Below are 18,178 nucleotides of genomic sequence, written 5' to 3'. Positions count from 1 at the left end.
ATACGGATGCTTAATTTCATCGAGACCAAACCAATTCCTCCTCTCGTCCCTATCGTAGCCTCTAGTATATAGAGATTTATACCCACCGTGATACCCACCTTCTTACCCATCTAATCCGGCCAAGCCAGCTTGGAACCCAAGCTAGGGCCGGCCAAGACCAAGTGGATGAGTCATGTGGTGGCCAAAGCTTGGGTCCCAAGCTTAGGTGGCCGCCACTAGAATATTAAAAGGATTTTATTAAAATTATTTCTTATGTGGATATCATGATTTTAAAAGAGAGTTTAAAATTAAAATTTCTTTTATAACTTTCTACAAAAGATTAAGAGAAGAGATTAATCTCTTTCCTTATTTGTAGATTAAAAGGATGGTTTTAATTTTGGTAAAACTTTCCTTATTTGTAAATCATCTACATGTTTAAAAGAGAGTTTAAAATTTGAAATCTTTCCTTATTTGTTGATTAAAGGAGGATTTTAAATTTTAAGAAAATTTTCCTTTTAACCACGTTCATGATTTAAAGAAAGTTTAAAAATTAATAATTCTCTTTTATTAGTTTCTACAAAAGATTGAGAAAAGATTTGATATCTTTCCTTAGTTGTAGATTAAAAGAGATTTTAATTTTAGAGATAACTTTCTTTTTATCCACATGTTTAAAAGAAAGATTTTAATTTATTAAATTTCCTTTTTATAAACCAATCATGAAGGGATTAAATTATTGAAGAAATTTTATAAATTTCTGGAGACAAATTAGGAAGTTTTAATTAATTAAAACTCTCCTTGTTTGTAGCTTTGGTGTGGCCGGCCATGTAAATTGAGAAAAGGAAAATTGTTTTAATTAAATAAATTTTTCCTTTTCATGGCAAAAGAATTAAGGAAGTTTTTAATTAAATTTCCTTATTTGCCAAGACCAAGGATTATAAAAGAGGGGGTAGAGAAGGCTTCATGGTGAACAACCTCTATTATTTCTCTCCCTCTTTTCCTTGGTGTTGTGGCCGGCCAACCTCTCTTCCTCTCTTCCTCTTGGTGGTGGCCGAACCTTCTCTATTGGCTTGGAGCTCTTGTGGTGGCCGGATACTACTTGGAGAAGAAGAAGAAGAAGAAGGAGAGAAAGCTTGTATCCCTTGGAGCTTGGTTGGTGTTTTGTTCTTCGTCCTTGGTGAAGCTTTATGTGGCCGAACCTAGCTAGGAGGAGAAGAAGGTGCTTGGTGGTTTCTCATCTCGGAAGATCGTTGCCCACACAACGTCCGAGGTTAGAAGAGGAATACGGTAGAAGATCAAGAGGTCTTTCTAAAAGGTATAACTAGTAATTTTTCTTTCCGCATCATGCTAGTTATTTATGGAAATAATACCAAATACAAGAGGCTTACGATTCTAGTATTTCGAATATGTTTTTCGAAGTTGTGTTCTTTTGTTTTATTTTTCCTTGTGATTTGATTGTTCTTTTCGGTTAACCTAAAGTTATTTTAGGAAATTAAATATTAGATTTCTATAAAAGGTTTTGTCTAGTCGGTGGTGGTTGCTCCCATATCCAAGAAGGTCATGTGCCTCGCCACGTCAGTACTGGGAACCAATTATGGAAATTAATATTTAATGGAATTAATAACTTATGGTGATTTGGGTCGAACGTGTTAAGTTCCGTAGGAGATCCAAGTCAAAACCTAAAAGAACAAATAGATTAAGTTTTGGATCAAACGTGTTAAGTTCCGCAGGCGATCCAAAATTTAATTTAAAAGAACACATGGTAGCTAGGAAAAGGTTCAGACCTTTGTACAAAATTTTTGTACAGTGGAACCTCTAGGCTTTCCGAGTAGCAACCAACAAATAGGTCTACGTTTGGTAGGGTGTAATCTACCTTATAATATAATCAGGATTGCATTACAAGGCTGATTTTTTGTTTGGTTTAATTTTAAACTTGTAATGTAATGCAATATGGATTACAAAAGGTAGTGAAGTTTTGTAATCTGGATTACAAAGCAAATACTATGTATCTGATTACATTACGAGGTTACTGTTTAATCAAAATTTAAATGCCGAATATACCCCTAATCCACCGCGACCGCCGCCCATCGCCTTTGGACATTGCCGCCGCCGACCGCCGCCCTGTCACGCCCCAGGTAGTCTCTGCCAGAAGAAATTTCGGCAGCATCTCCCCTATACGGGTGACAATTTGATACCACACTACATGCCCTCAGGGACACATATACCTCTGTCAACACGGCTGGAACAATAACAATAAAAATACCTAAACAAACCACGCAGTTTATATTAAAACAGCCTCTGGCTGTCATCACAATACAAAAGAAATCGAAAACAACATCTAACTTACCTCTTCTATCGGTCGGCAGGCACGTAACAAACATAACACATACAAATCCACCAAGCAAGCAAAAACCCAACCAGTATAATACTTAAACTACACAAAATTCAGAGTGCAAAACCAATACAAGTCAAAAATAAACAGAAAACCAAAAGACTAGTACGTAAACTCTCGTGATGAGGGGACTAGCAACTGGAACCTCCGGACGGTCTCAACCTGAAATAGAAAAATATCAACGAGGTGAGTCCAACACTCAGAGGATACCAAGTTGGCATGTATAGAAAGAAATAACTAATAGTAATAAATATGTGTACAGTCTCCTGGAGTAATGGAAAATGTAAAACTGTAAGAAAAAGAGAAACTGTATTCACCAGGACCTCTTATCAGAATAATAAGGTCGTCATACCAAAAGTAACATGTCCCTGTATGCATGTCAAACATATGCATCCATCCAATATGCAGCAAACAAAGTGCAGCAAACACAAGCAATAAATGTAATCATGCATATGATGCAAATGACATGGTCACCCTTGACGCCAGTCAGCCGTCTCACACACGATAGTGAGACCGAGTGGGTAGAGCTATGACAACTGTGCACTCTACCATCACTGCTCCTGATGAGTGACTGAGTGGACAGGATGCTGTCGGAGTACACATATCCTCCTACCCTAAATCATAAGTAGGGGGGGCGCAATGCTTTCATCTCCCTGAGATAGTCCAGAGGAGGGATCCCTGACGTGCTACCATGCTACCCATGAGTAGACCAGCGGAGCACTGATAGAGCAAACTGCCACACACCCTGCCTGATATACCACTAACCCATGAGTGATTGTGTGTGCAGATCCATGTAACTGCGATGCACTCAATAATAATAGGGATATCAATCTCTCAACATGCAATCATGCAAGATGGTGAATGACACTAAACATGAAAATCCTGACCATATCTACCTCCATAAAACATGTACCAAAAATAGATGAATCAAATAAACAGATCTACGTACATGGATCAGATATGGTAAATGTCTAGTCCAGTGTATCATAAGGCATGGTATGTCACTACCTCTATGAGCATAAATAATCATGAAAATAAACAAGAGGGTATAAAACATAAATGCAGAAAGCATGCAATAGGTATCATGTAGTGACATACCCAAGAAAAGATAAATATAATTATTACTAGAGGCTATAACCTACTACGCATATCAACATGATATTATCAAAAGAGATAAGTCAAGGTACCTGCCTTAAAAGATAGTGCGTGCCAAAAGTGATCCCACGTAAGGTAGCTCGTCGCAAATCAGAGTCTTGTAACAACACATTTAATTTAGCTACTCCCATATATATCAAGTAGCTAAACTAAACTCCTATTTACCAGGAACCCTAATTCATTTATTAAATCTCGGTTAGCTACATAACTTGAGTCTAATCTGAATCTTAGATTAGATCCATAATTTAACCCCAACTAAATATAACTCAATGGTCAATTAGGGTTAGCTCCATTAACCCTAACCATTGTAGGTGCAGCGGAGGCCGGCAAGAGGGGGTGAATTGCTGAAAACCAAAAATAAACTATACCCTCCTTGTGCTTTCAACTCAATTAGTGTAATAGTAAATAAAACAGTAAAGTAATTAAAACAGTAAACAGAAAAGAAACTGGAATTTAACCTGATTACAACCAAGGAGGTTGTTAATCCAGGGCAATGAGAAGCGCACTAAAAAGAATCTCCTTTACTGAAGGCGGAGAAGCCTTTTACACTTTGGAAGCTTAGAACTATTGCTAGAAATGACTACACAATTGATTGCTTGAGTTGTTGATTATTTCCTAGCTCCAGGAGCCTTTATATAGGTCCTGGAAATCCTATCCCGAGGGTCCAAGGCACCTTCAACAAGGTTTAAGGCGCCTCCAGCTCGGTCAGCAGATAAAACTTTATCCGCTGCGCAAACGGTCTGTTTGACCAGGCTTAAGGCGCCTTCATCAGCCTTGAAGGCACCTTCAAGGCAGCTTGAAGGCGCCTTGAGTTGTTTATCCAGCACAGCTTCTTTTCCAGTTCTCTTACGTTGGCTTCCTATGCTCCGTTCTTTTGGGTGATTGCGGCCAACCGGAATAGGGCTCACCCGAACCCAATTCCCGACCTTCTCCTCGAGCAGCCTTCCGTCCCTGCTTAACATCCCTCGAACATCGCGCACGCTCTTCACGCCCATCGGAGTACTCTTCCGCAACTCTCTCGTCCTTCGGACGCATCGAGCCCGTCGGCTCTTTTCCCGTCCCGTCCTTCTCGCTAGCTGCGTCTTCCGCTCGACTTCCTGTGCTCCTAAGCTCCTACACACTCAGGCACAGGGATCAAACATAAAGCAGGACCTAACCAACTTGGTTGATCACATCAAAACTACCACGGGGTCTAACAATCTCCCCCTTTTTGATGTGCATCAACCCAAGTTCAAGTTAGGGTTAAAATAGACATAAATAGTAATTTTAAAGGAAATTACTAAACTAACATATTTAAGCATAAATTTGCAAAAAATAAAATTGCAACACAGTTTAGAAAAAAAATATTAAAATTTTTAATTTTTAATTTTCCTAACTCCCCCTAAACTTGTACCTTTCTCTCCCCCTTTGATCACAGCAAAAATGGGGTACCAATAAGAGAATATTAAGCAAATTATTAAGGTAGAAAAAATTCTGAGCAACAATGACTTTTTAGAAAAAATTTCTAAGTTAAATTGAATTTACAGAAAAATTTTCTAAGTAAAAATAAATTTTTAGAATTTTACAAAAAAAAATTCTAAGTTAAACTAAATTTTCTAAAAAAAATTTCTAAGTTAAATTGAATTTACAGAAAAAATTTCTAAGCAAAAATAAATTTTTAGAATTTTACAAAAAAAATTTCTAAGTTAAACTAAATTTTCTAAAAAAAATTTCTAAGTCAATTAATTAAAAAAAAATCTAAGTAAACCAAATTTTTTAATGTTCCTAAAAAAATGTCTAAGTCAAAATCGATTTTTTAGAATTTTTCAAAAATATTTGAAAAACTTTCAAAGCATTATTTAATTCTTGTTTAATATTTTTTCAGAAAGTTAATTAAACATTTTCTTTCAATATTTTAGCTTCCAAGTCGTGGCGAGGCACTAGACCTTCTTGGTTATTGGAGCAACAATCACTTCCTTAGACAAAGCTTCCATAAAGAATTTCAATGTTTAATTTTCTCACTGTAAGCTTTTAACTAAAAGTGAAATTTAAACTAACAATGATTTTGGAACCCAATAAAGGTTCCTTCCTACAAGGTTGGTCAAAAACTTAGGGGGTACATGATTTTTAGGCACTTTTCTAAGTTGACCCTGGTGTTTTCTAATGTACCAATTTAATTTTCCATAAATTCTTAATTTTGATTTAGGAAATTTATTTAAGCATGCATCATGATATTTCAATTTCTCAATTTCAACTTTTAATTTTTAATTTTCTAACTTTAAATTATCATACATTTCTATTGGGCATGCTTTTGCAAGGATCAATTTCAATTCACTATTTTCTTGTTCTAGTTTATCTAATTCTTTGGACAGAGACTTGATAAATTTAAAAGACTGAGTCGGGGTTAGATTGCGTACCTTACTTACCTGATCTGGTGACGCTCCCCTTTCACTGCTGCTCTCTTCTTCTGAGGTTCCTCCCCCTTCATCGATGCTCATCTCTGAGCTAGACGTTTCTTCTAGCTGATGGTTGACCATCAGTGCTATCCCCGATAATTCTTCGACTTCTGATTCGGAGGACGACGAATCATCCCACGTGGCCTTTAGGTTGTGTTTGAGTCGAGCTGGATTCTTGCTCCTTTCCTTATCCTTCTGTTTGCTCTTCAATTTTGGGCAGTCCTCCTTGATATGCCCTTCTTCGTTGCAGTTATAGCAATGAATTGTTCTTTTCTTTCGTTGATGCCTCTGCGATCTAAACTTATTAGTATTAAAAAATTTATTAAAGCGTTTTACCAGTAATGCCGCTTCGGATTCGTCGACCGAGGCTTCTGAGTCAGAACCGTTTATTTTTGCCTTTAAGGCAATGTTCTGACTGGTCTTCTCCACTCCATTGGGCTCTGCAACTCGAGATTCATGAAGTTCAAAAGTAGAAAACAATTGTTCTAAAGTACTTACCTCGAAGTCCTTAGAGATGTAGTATGCATCTACTAAGGAGGCCCAATCGGAAGTTCTTGGAAAAGCGTTGAGCGCGTACCGGATCGAGTCCCGGTTCGTTACTTCTTCTCCAAGGTTGTTGAGTTGAGTTATCAGCTCTTTGATCCTCGCTTGGAGTTGCGCTACCTTCTTGCCTTGGTTCATCCGGAGGTTCGTCAACTGGGTCCGGAGGATGTCACGCCTCGCTAGCTTTGCTTCGGAGGTACCTTCGTGAAGCTCCAGGAATTTTTCCCAGAGATCTTTCGTGGAGTCGTAGCTTCCGATCCGATTTACCTCCTGAGGCGGTAGAACGCTGAGTAAGTGGAACTCAGCCTTCCCGTTGGCGACGAAATCTGCTTGTTCCTTTTTCGTCCAGGTGTTTTCATCCTTATCTTTCGGAACTGCATAGTCATATTTCATTATTAAAAGAATGTCAAATTCAGTTTTAAAAAATACCTTCATTTTGCGCTTCCATGTGGCGAAGTCTCCGTCGAACTTCGGGGGATGTATGTTCTCTCCGGCCATCGTCTTGATCGTAGTGCTTCAGTTGGCGGTTAGTCCTTCTGAGGCGATCTGGCTCTGATACCACTTGTAGGTGCAGCGGAGGCCGGAAAGAGGGGGGTGAATTGCTGAAAACCAAAAATAAACTATACCCTCCTCGTGCTTTCAACTCAATTAGTGCAATAGTAAATAAAGCAGTAAAATAATTAAAACAGTAAACAGAAAAGAAACAAAAATTTAACTTGATTACAACTAAGGAGGTTGTTAATCCAGGGCAATGAGAAGCGCACTAAAAATAATTTCCTTTACTGAAGGCAGAGAAGTCTTTTACACTTTGGAAGCTTAGAACTATTGCTAGGAATGACTACACAATTAATTGTTTGAGTTGTTGATTATTTCCTAGCTTCAGGAGCCTTTATATAGGTCATGGAAATCCTATCCCGAGGGTCCAAGGCGCCTTCAACAAGGTTTAAGGCGCCTCCAGCTCGGTCAGCAGATAAAACTTTATCCGCTGCGCAAACGGTCTGTTCGACTAGGCTTAAGGCGCCTTCATCAGCCTTGAAGGCGCCTTCAAGGTAGCTTGAAGGCGCCTTGAGCTATTTATCCAGCACAACTTCTTTTCCAGCTCTCTTGCGTTGGCTTCCTATGCTCCGTTCTTTTGGGTGATTGCGGCCAACCGGAATAGGGCTCACCCGAACCCAATTCCCGGCCTTCTCCTCGAGCAGCCTTCCGTCCCGACTTAACATCCCTCGAACGTCCCGCATGCTCTTCACGCCCACCGGAGTACTCTTCCGCAGCTCGCTCGTCCTTTGGACGCACCGAGCCCGTCGGCTCTTTTCCCGTGTCGTTCTTCTCGCTAGCTGCGTCTTCCGCTCGACTTCCTGTACTCCTAAGCTCCTGCACACTCAGACACAGGGATCAAACATAAAGCAGGACCTAACCAACTTGGTTGATCACATCAAAACTACCACGGGGTCTAACAACCATTCCGCTATTCAATTAGATTAAAATCAATACAAAATCAACCTAAACTTATATAAGTTCTAGTACCATTCATTCCAAACCTTTCCTAGCTTCAAATCTGTGTGCGCTACGGCAAAAGAAATAATTTCTCTACAAGTTACAAATAAATCCATGATCTACAGAAAATATCTAACTCTCTACACCTTACCTCAAACTCACAGCCACTTCACTGCTAGGGTGTTTGCTGCCGGAAGGAGTAGTTGCTGGAAGTAGACGAAGCTGTTGTCCACCAACCAAAGACCCTAAATTAGCAATCTCACCTCCAAACCAAGTACCCAAACCAACTATAAGCTAGACAACCTACCCTTAATCGATCCTCGTCAATGAAACGGAGCTGCACAGGAGAGATGAAGAACAACGATCGGCCAGAGGCGATCGGCTGGAGGGCTCTTGGGCAGATACGTGAGAGGAAAGCTCGGCACTGCTTGACTAACTCCTCTAGCGGCCGGAGGTGGAAGAGATCTGGCTGCTGGCACTTGGGCAGAGGGGAAGCAGATTATCGCCGGCGGTGGTGCGATGAAGAAAAAGTGAGCTCAGCGGTGTCGGGTGTGAGTCCGCAGTGGACGACAGCGAAGCAACCTTTGCAAAGAGGAAGAAATCGGCGTTAGGAAATTAGGGCACAATGACGTGAAGAAAGGGGAAAAGTGTCGGCGGTGTCGCGAGCTCAGGGAGGAGGAGAAGAGGAGGAAGAGAAGTGTTGGCTTCTCTTGGTCACTATTTTATGCGCAAAGGGAGGTGAACCGAGGCGAGGTGGCGCCGTCGGTGGAGAAGCTGAAGCGATTGGGGAAGAAAGGAAGGGGGCGGCGCCGGGGAAAAGAAGAGAAGGAAATGACGTCGGCTAGGGCACGCGAGGAGAGAAAAAGAAAAAGAAAAAAGAAAAAAGAAAACGAAAAATTAAACTTTTCCTCGCATAAATGAGGTAGCTTAAACAGGCTTTCCCCTACCCCCAATATTTATCACCGTAACCTACACAATACGGCCTTCGAAAAATTCTCAGAAAATTTCTAAAAATTCCAGAAAATTCTGTTAAGGTTATTCCTTTATTCAACCTTATTATTTAATTAATATTTGAGGTACCGTATTTTACATTCTCCCTTACTAATAAAAATTTGGTCCACAAATTTCGTTATTTACCATCAACAAGTACTAGCAAAAGCTAAACAATATAAATGCTGAATGAAAATTAACCCATATACCTCAAGTGAAAAGATGGGGGTATCGAGCTCGGATCGTATTCTCGAGCTCCCAAGTAGCCTCCTCGTCAGAATGATGCTGTCATCCGACTTTAACCAACCGGATAGTCTTGTTCCGCGCTAACGCTCTTTCTGGTCTAGAATCCGTACCGAAACCTCCTCGTAGGTAACGTCAGGCTGAATGTGAACTGGTATATCTGACAGAACATGTGTTGGGTCAGCTATGTATCTCCTCAGCATAGACACATAGAATACGTCATGAACGCCTGCCAGGGACGGCGGTAGTGCCAGATGGTAAGCTACCACTCCAATTCTTTCCAAGATCTGGAAAGGTCCAATGTATCATGGAGCTAGCTTGCCTCGGAGATCAAATCTCTTCACCCTTTTCGTGGGTGAAACTCTCAGAAATACATGGTCGCCAGTAGAGAACTCCAGGGGTCTCCGTCTTTGATCAGCATAACTCTTCTGGCAGTCCTGCGCCTCGAACATCCTCCGTTTAATAGTGTGGACCAAGTCTGTCTCATGCTGAGCTCTATGAGAGCCTAACAGTTGGGCCTCCCCAACCTTCTCCCAGAGGGTGGGTGTCCGACAAGGCCTACCATACAATGCTTCAAACGGTATCATCTGAATAACCGAATGATAGCTGCTATTGTAGGCGAACTCTACTAATGGCAAGTGGTCCTCCCAACTGCCTCCAAAATCTATAACACAAGACCTCAGCAAGTCCTCTAGAGTCTGAATGGTCCGCTCTGACAGCCCATCTATCTGCGGATGAAAAGCTATGCTGAATCGGAGCTGTGTGCCCAAGGCCTGCTACAAACTCTGCCAGAACCGAGACGTGAACCGTGGGACTCTATCCGATATAATACTCAATGGAACACCATGCAATCTGATGATCTCCCGGAAATATAGCTTTGCCAATCGATCCAGAGAATCAGTCTTCCGGATTGCTAAGAAGTGTGTGGATTTGGTTAATCAGTCAATGACTACCCAAAACGCGTCGTGACCTCGTTATGTCCTAGGCAATCCCACCACAAAATCTATAGTAATGTGCTCCCATTTCTACTCAGGAATAAGAATCCTCTGTAGTAATCCGACAGATCTCTGGTGCTCAACCTTCACCTGCTGACATACTAGACATCTAGCTACGAATTTCGCGATGTCTTTTTTCATGTCGTTCCACCAATATGAACGTCTCAAATCTCGGTACATACGGGTTCCACCTGGGTGGATAGCAAATCAAGAGCGATAAGCCTCCTGAAGTAGTTCCTGCAAGACCGGGTGAGATCGAGGTACACATAATCGGCCTCGAAAATATATAATACCTGCGTCATCTCGGGTGAACTCTATCTGCTGTCCGGAAGCTATATGGCTGCCAATGGACTGTAAGTGTTGATCACTAGCCTGGGCCTCTCGGATCCTCATCATGATCGACGACTGAGCAACCATGGTAACCAAAATACCCTGCTCTGTCCGTCCCTGGCTCCCTGCTCCTCAGGGCCCAACTCGGAGAAACCCTGAATCGAGTCTGTGACCACAATTCGGTGGCAAGCTAAAGTCCCTAGGGACTTCTGGCTAAGCGCATCGACAACCACATTAGCTTTCCCTGGGTGGTAGCTAATAGTACAGTCGTAATCCTTCAGAACTCCATCTATCTCCTCTGTCGGAGATTAAGTTCCTTCTGAGTGACAAGGTATTTGAGACTCTTATGATCAGTGAAAATCTCAAATGTAATATTATAAAGGTGATGCCGCCAAATCTTCAAAGCAAATATAATGGCGGCCAACTCCAGATCATGTACTGGGTAGTTTTTCTCATGCTCCTTCAACTAACGAGAAACATAGGATACTACCCTGCCGTGCTGCATCAAAACAGCACCCAAACCCTGTAGAGAAGCATCGGTGTAGAGTACGTATCCGTCCTCTCCAGAAGGTAAAATCAAAACTGGTGCCGACACTAATCTCCACTTCATCTCCTGAAAACTGGTCTCGTAAGCTTCTGACCAAGTGAATTTCATGCCTTTCCTGGTCAGGCTTGTCAGCGGCATAGCAATACGAGAGAAACCCTCGACGAACCATCTGTAATATCCAGCCAGTCCCAAGAAACTGCGGATCTCTTGAACTGATTTTGACTGCTCCCAGCTGGTGATAGCCTCGATCTTCTGAGGGTCTACTGAAATACCTCGGCTAGACACCACGTGTCCCAGAAAACCAACTGAGGTTAGCCAAAAAGCACACTTGCTGAACTTCGCATATAGACGATATCGTCTAAGAGTCTCCAAGACTATGCGAAAATGCTGTGCATGTTCCTCCTCGGAACGAGAGTAGATCAAAATGTCGTCGATGAAGATAACAACGAACTGATCTAGATACTCCAAAAAGATGCGGTTCATCAAATCCATAAACACCGCTGGAGCATTGGTAAACCCAAATGGCATTACCAAAAATTCATAATATCCGTATCTGGTACGGAATGCTATCTTTTGAATATCAGATTTTTTAACTCTCAGCTGATGATATCCAGACCACAGATCAATCTTAGAATATACTGACGTACCTCTGAGCTGATCAAATAAATCCTCAATCTGTGGTAAGGGGTACTTAATCTTGACGGTCGCTGCATTCAGTTGTCTGTAATCGATGCACAACCTCATAGTACCATCCTTTTTCTTGACAAATAATACTGGAGAACCCCACGAAGAAACACTAGGGCGAATAAATCCCCTATCTAATAATTCATGTAGTTTGGCATTTAGCTCGTCCAACTCTTTCAGTTCCATACGGTATGGAGGTTTCGATGTCAGTGCGGTTCCCGGAATCAACTCAATAGCAAACTCTACTTGCCTTCTAGGAGGCAAGCCTGGTAACTCATTTGGAAATACTTTCGGATACTTCCGGACCATTGGAACGTCTGAGAGCTGAGTACTACTGCTGTCGTCGGTATTAATCAAAAACAAAAGAAATCCCTGACAGCCATGTGACAATAGCTTCTGAGCCTGCATCGCAGAAATGATCGATATGTCATCATCCCTGATGCCAGTGAAATCCCACGAGGGTTGGTTTGGAGGTCGGAATGTGACCACCCTCGTCTGACAATCAACCGTGGCATGATATGTAGACAGTCAATCCATGCCAAGGATAATGTCGAACTCGACCATTTCCAGTACTAATAAATCAACCACGAGTATCGTATTGCCAAAATCTAACGGGCAACCTCTGACCTGCTGAGTGACGCCCAATGTATCACCGGATGGTAGGGAGACGGTCAGTCGCTGCGGTCTAAGGGTAGGTAGTCTACCTATGTCCCTCATGAAAGCACGAGAAATAAAGGAATGCGAGCTACCAGTATCTATCAGCATATCAGTGGATAATGCATAAAGTAAAACTATACCGTGGAAAACGGATACGTCGACCCGCTGCGCATCCTCTCTGGTAACCGCGTGAATACATCCAGTCTCTGGCGATGGTGGAGGTGGTAGTGTTGACAAAGGCTGCTGCGCCTGAGTCTGAGCTTGCCACTGAGTCGATGCCAGATACTGAGCCAGACACGGATATGTGGGTTGCGACTGATACTGAACCGGTGACTGAGACTACGGCTGATACTGTACTAGGGGCTGAGGCTGTGATTGGTACTGAACTAGTGACTGAGACTGTGCTGATACTGTACTAGGGGTTAAGGCTATGACTGGTACTGAACTAGTGGTTGGGGTTGCAACTGATACCGCACTAGTGGTCCCGGAACAGAGCTCTGTGGTACTATGAGGGCACTAGAGTGCTCTTGTCCGTGCTTGCCATATGCAGTTACTGCATGGGGAGCTGTCCTCTGCTGGCTATGCGAAGATTGGGCTCTTCGCCTCCTCGATAAGTCCTTGTCTGACTGGGTTGTCCTCCATGACTAGATACTCCAGAAGCCATATGCTGAGCCTTCAGCAAACAATCTCAGCTCAGGTGCCCAGGGAGTTTGCAATAATAGCAAACTGACTGTCCCAGAGAGCAGGCTGAGGTGATGTGGTCTCTGGACCCACATCTGGTGCAGTGAATGTCGCTGGCGGGCTATTTTCGGTTCTACTGAGGAGACCGAAAATGTCCTGATGAAGATCGCCCTGACTTCTGAGGCCGACTAGATGCCCTAGAAGTATCCTGCCCTGGCCGACTACGACCACTCTACTGCTATCCAGTAGCCTATGGCTACAGGATCTGTTCTGATGTCCGATACGTCGGCTTCCTTTTCTTGTCCAGATACGCTCTCTGCTGAGCTGACTCAATCATAAGAGCTCTGTCTAATGTTTCTATGTAAGATGAATCCCTAATATCGGCAATCTTTACTTGCAGATGTTCATCCAGCCCTTGAACAAACTGAAGCATACGAGACATGTCTTCGACAACTAATTTTGGACAAAATCTGGACAACCGATTGAATTCGGCATTATACTATGTCATTGTGTGATTGTTCTGCCGAAGACCCAGAAAATCCTGACAACGTGTCATCTGATACGACCATGGAAAGTACTGGCTCTCAAAAGGCTTTCTGAATCTCGCCCAGGTGATATTCTGCTCGCCTATGATGTAACGTTGAGTATCCCACCAGATATCGACCTCGTCCTGTAAATGGAAAGCAGCCAACTCTACTTTCTCTTACTCGGAGCAAGCCATGTAGAAGAAGGTCCGCTCCATAGTCTCTATCCAGGACTAGGCCACATTCGGATCGGTCTCTCCGTGGAATAGGGTGAATTGACTTTTCATCGACTCTGCCAAAGCTAAGATCTGAGCTCGTGCCGCCACTATATCAGAAAGGTGAGTAGGGATTGCTACAGGAACTGGCGGAACCATTGAAGTTGGTACTACAGGTGGTATCGCTGGATAGGCCGGGGGAGGTATCCCCGGTGCTGTTGCATAAGCTGGGGCAGGTGTCGCTGGTGGCACTGTAGGGTCAATATAGGTGGGTGCGGCTGGAGGTACGATAGGTGTAACTGGTGCTGCTAGTGCGTGTCGGGTACGCAACAGCAGGTACTGTTGGAGGAGGTGTCGGATACGCCGCAGGCATGACTGGAGGAGGTGCTGGATATACCACAGGTGGCACTATGAATACTGCAGGAGTGGGTACGACGAGTACGGTCGGGGTAGGTAGGTCTGAAACCATCGGAGTCTGAGAGCCTGACGCACCTGCAGTACTATGCAGAGTTTGTCCCTGACCAACAGGCTCGTCCCCAGCAGACATCTCTGGCAACTCTGTTGCCAGGGATTCTAATATCTTCTTGCGTGGACGTCCTGTATCATGTCTCGGAGCAGGAACATGTGTATTTCGTCTCATTTATGTTAAATTATATCCCAGATATTAATACCAGTATGAAAATTATAAAAATTAACTTTTTACCTATTTACCGTCTGGAGATGTTCCGTCACTATCCAGTCCCCATTTATGACCTCAAAACTCCAAAACGAGAAAATTGAAGGAAATATGTACAAATCCGAAAATGCCCAGATTACTCTAATAACCTGGGCTCTGATACCAAATAAATTGGTATCAGATTAACTCAAAAAAAAAATCCAAAACGAAAAGCAAGTATCGTAAACCTGCTCTGATACCAAAAATATTTGTATCAAATTATCTTGAAAATCCAAAACACATCAGACATGCATCGTAAACCTGCTCTGATACCAAAAATATTGGTATTAGATTAACTTAAAAATCTAAAACACGAAAAACAGAACCCGCCAACCTAGCTCTGATACGCCCACCGCCCGTTGGCCACCGCCCGTTGGCCACCGCCGTCGACCGCTGTCAGCCACCGCCGCCGCTGCCGGTTGCCAGTGGCGGCGGCTGGTTACCGCAAGCTCCGGCAGAAGTGCGCCGTCAATAGAAATCACAGAATATTTTTGTCATTTTATAATAATACGAATTACATTACTTATAAAAAATAATTGACACCAAATAAAAGAATGTAATGACCATTGTAATCAAATATTATATATATTACATTACCAAACGTAGTAATGTAATCAAAATTACATTACATGACATTACAAATTTGATTACATTACACCCAACCAAACATAACCTAGAAGTTTTGTTAAAACTAAATTAACAAAACCGAATTAAAAATAATTATTTCGATTGATACTTATATATATATATATAATAATAATAATAATTAAAATTTAATATTATTTAATAATATTAAATTACAAATAATATTAAATATAAAATATTAAACAAATATTATAAATTATATATAAAGTCTAATAAATAAAATTTAAAAATTTATTTTTTTAATAATTAGGCTAACCGAATTTTTTAACCCAGAAATTACAACCTAACTGCATTAAATGATATTTTTTAAAAAATATAAATTAAAATTTTAAATTGACCGAACTAAATTTTCAAAATAAATCGGTATGATCAATTTTTGTTTAACCAAATAGTTACACACTAACCATCATATTATATGTATTACTTATTGCCAATGGAATTAGATCTTAAATATTATTATTATTATTATTATTATTATTATTAAAATGATGACATTACATTGAAACTTAAGTGTTTTTTAAAAAATTTAACGTGTCTCCTTTAATGAAATCTTAATTCTCACCAAAACAGCATCTCCTTCCTCTCTTTTGCTACTCTTGTAATTAACATCCGGTAGAAAATAGAAAAAGTATAATTTTAATTATTACTAATAATTTATGAAATAAAATATTATAGTTAAATGCATTATAAAATAATTTATTTTTAAATTATTTTAAAAGAGTCAACATGTAATATTATTTTATTATTAATTATTAACTTTATTTAAGAGAAAAAACAGTTTTAATTTCTAAACATGTTCTTAAAATAAAAACTCCAAACCTTACCCCTACAAATTATTTACTTCTTTTTTAAAGGTTTTTTTATTTTATAAACCTTCATTGAAAATGCTTTAAGATTCTTTTAGTACTGATTCCAGGATATAGAGAGATACATGTGAGTATATAGTAAAATAAATTTTAGATCATCAACTTCTAAAAATCAATCCTTAATCATTACATTAAAGATGTCTTGTTTCAGCACTTCATCTAGGAAATTCTTTAATAAATTAAAGGAGGCATTGCACATGGTCCATTGGATTCAGCAGCTGCCTCAATTTGGCTGCAGGACGATCCCAGAAGCGATCGAGAAGGTGAACACGACTAAGTACGGTTTGGTGGCAGGGATTGTGACCAAGGATCTGAACGTAACAAACCAGGTATTGAGGTCGATTAGAGCCGGGAAGATTTGAAGTAACTGCTACTTCCCATTCGACCCGGGTTGTCTGTTCGGCGGGTTCAATATGAGCGATTTCGGGTGGGATTTAGGGATGCATGCCGTGAAGAAGTACAAGCTGGTGAAGTCTGTGGTTACTCGTATTGAATGGTCCGAACTAAATTTTTAAAATAAATCGGCTGGGTTAGTTTTTTTTTGTTTAATCAAATAGTTGCACAATAAATATCATATTATATGTGTCGCCAATCGAATTAGATGTTAAATTATATTATTATTATTATTTTATTAAAGGCAACATTACATTGAAATTAAGTGCTTTTTAAAAAATTTAACGTGTCAATCTAACCCCCTTATTTGTCAGTTTTGAATATCTCTGATTAATTAACTACAAACGTTTGCCTAATCTAACCCCTTAAGCAAACGTTTGTTATAGTTAATTCTCTCCAAAACATCATCTCCTTCCTCTCTCTCTCCCTCAGCTCTTGTAATTAACGTCTCGATTTAGAAAGAGATCGATGGGGAAGAAAAAGAAGCTCCAAAAGTCTCTACGGATCTGTCTTTCCAAGATCAAGAAGGTCCCATCTCAACTCAGCATGCAGAGTTCGTCGGCAGGTCGTCCCGCCGCCTCCGCCTCGGCCACCAGTTGGATTCTCTCGGCATGTAAGCATCCCAAAACGCCTTCCTTCGCCGTCGACCGCGATCGCCACCCGGACGACGACGACAGAGTCAGCGGCTGCGGAGCCGTTGACCCTGCTGCCACGCTCTCCGACGTCGACCGTTTCCTCTACGAGAATTTCAACTCTCTCTGTTCCCGCCGGCACGACGAAGAAGAAGAAGAAGAGGAGGAGGCGACCCGCCCGGCCACCGGGTTCCACTCCTCTGAGCGCTTCTTCGTGTCGCCCGGCTCCTCAAGCTCCCTCCACGACGAGACCGGCCGGCGGTCGACCTCGACCTCGCCGCCGTCGGGTTCGTCTCAGAGGAAGGCGGAGGAGGTGCCGGGCGGCGGGGTGGCGGTGACGACGTTCTCCAAGGACCCGTACGAGGATTTCCGCCGCTCGATGCAGGAGATGATGGAGGCTCGCCACGGGGTGGGCACCGGCCAGCCGCTGGATTGGGACTTCATGGAGGAGCTCCTGTTCTGCTACCTGGAGCTCAACGACCGGAGCGTCCACAAGTACATCTTGAGGGCCTTCACCGAGCTCGCCGTAGCCTTCCGCCGCCAAAACAGCAGGAGGAGAGCTCCGCCGGAGAATAACAGCGACAAGGCGAAGATGAAATATTATTCAAAGAAGGATCGCATGGTGGACGTGAAGCCCCGTTCTCCCGCCGGCGACTAGCTGTTACATGTACTGCTCGCGGCGGGAGACGGTGAAGAATTATTAATTAATGAGGTGCATCGTCGTCTACCCGCACACAAAATGCTAAGATTTCGAGAGATCTCGAAAGATTCGAACGTTAGCAATCCTCAAATTAGATAAATTACGACGTTCTCAAGAGATACAGGATGATTCGAACGTGATCTATCGATCACATGCAAGCGAAGTCAACAGTTTCTAGAGATGCGCGATCACGTGGGCATCGAATGCTACTTTTTTTTTCCTTTTTCTAGAAATGATCCATAGAGCGATTATAGATTCCTACGTGTCAGATAATTAATTGTCAGAAGCATTGAAATGCGTACTACGAATCTGACGGCGTAGGCGTAGGCGTCGGCGTAGGTGTTGTCGGACCGGAGGCGTTTCGGC

At 41.9% G+C, this 18,178-nt stretch overlaps 1 protein-coding gene across 1 annotated transcript; it reads left to right on the top strand.

Annotated features, from left to right (window-relative positions):
• Positions 1 to 16,948: 16,948 nt before the first annotated feature.
• Positions 16,949 to 17,770, top strand: LOC121987040 (transcription repressor OFP14-like). The gene has a single exon (XM_042540950.1). The coding sequence runs from the start codon at positions 16,949 to 16,951 to the stop codon at positions 17,768 to 17,770; it is 822 nt and encodes a 273-aa protein (XP_042396884.1).
• The last annotated feature ends 408 nt before the right edge of the window (positions 17,771 to 18,178 follow it).

The sequence above is a fragment of the Zingiber officinale genome, chromosome 5B (genome assembly GCF_018446385.1).
Source record: "Zingiber officinale cultivar Zhangliang chromosome 5B, Zo_v1.1, whole genome shotgun sequence".
NCBI classification, from domain to species: domain Eukaryota; kingdom Viridiplantae; phylum Streptophyta; class Magnoliopsida; order Zingiberales; family Zingiberaceae; genus Zingiber; species Zingiber officinale.
Note: the sequence above shows the minus strand (reverse complement) of the source record. Positions and strands in the feature narration are given on the sequence as shown.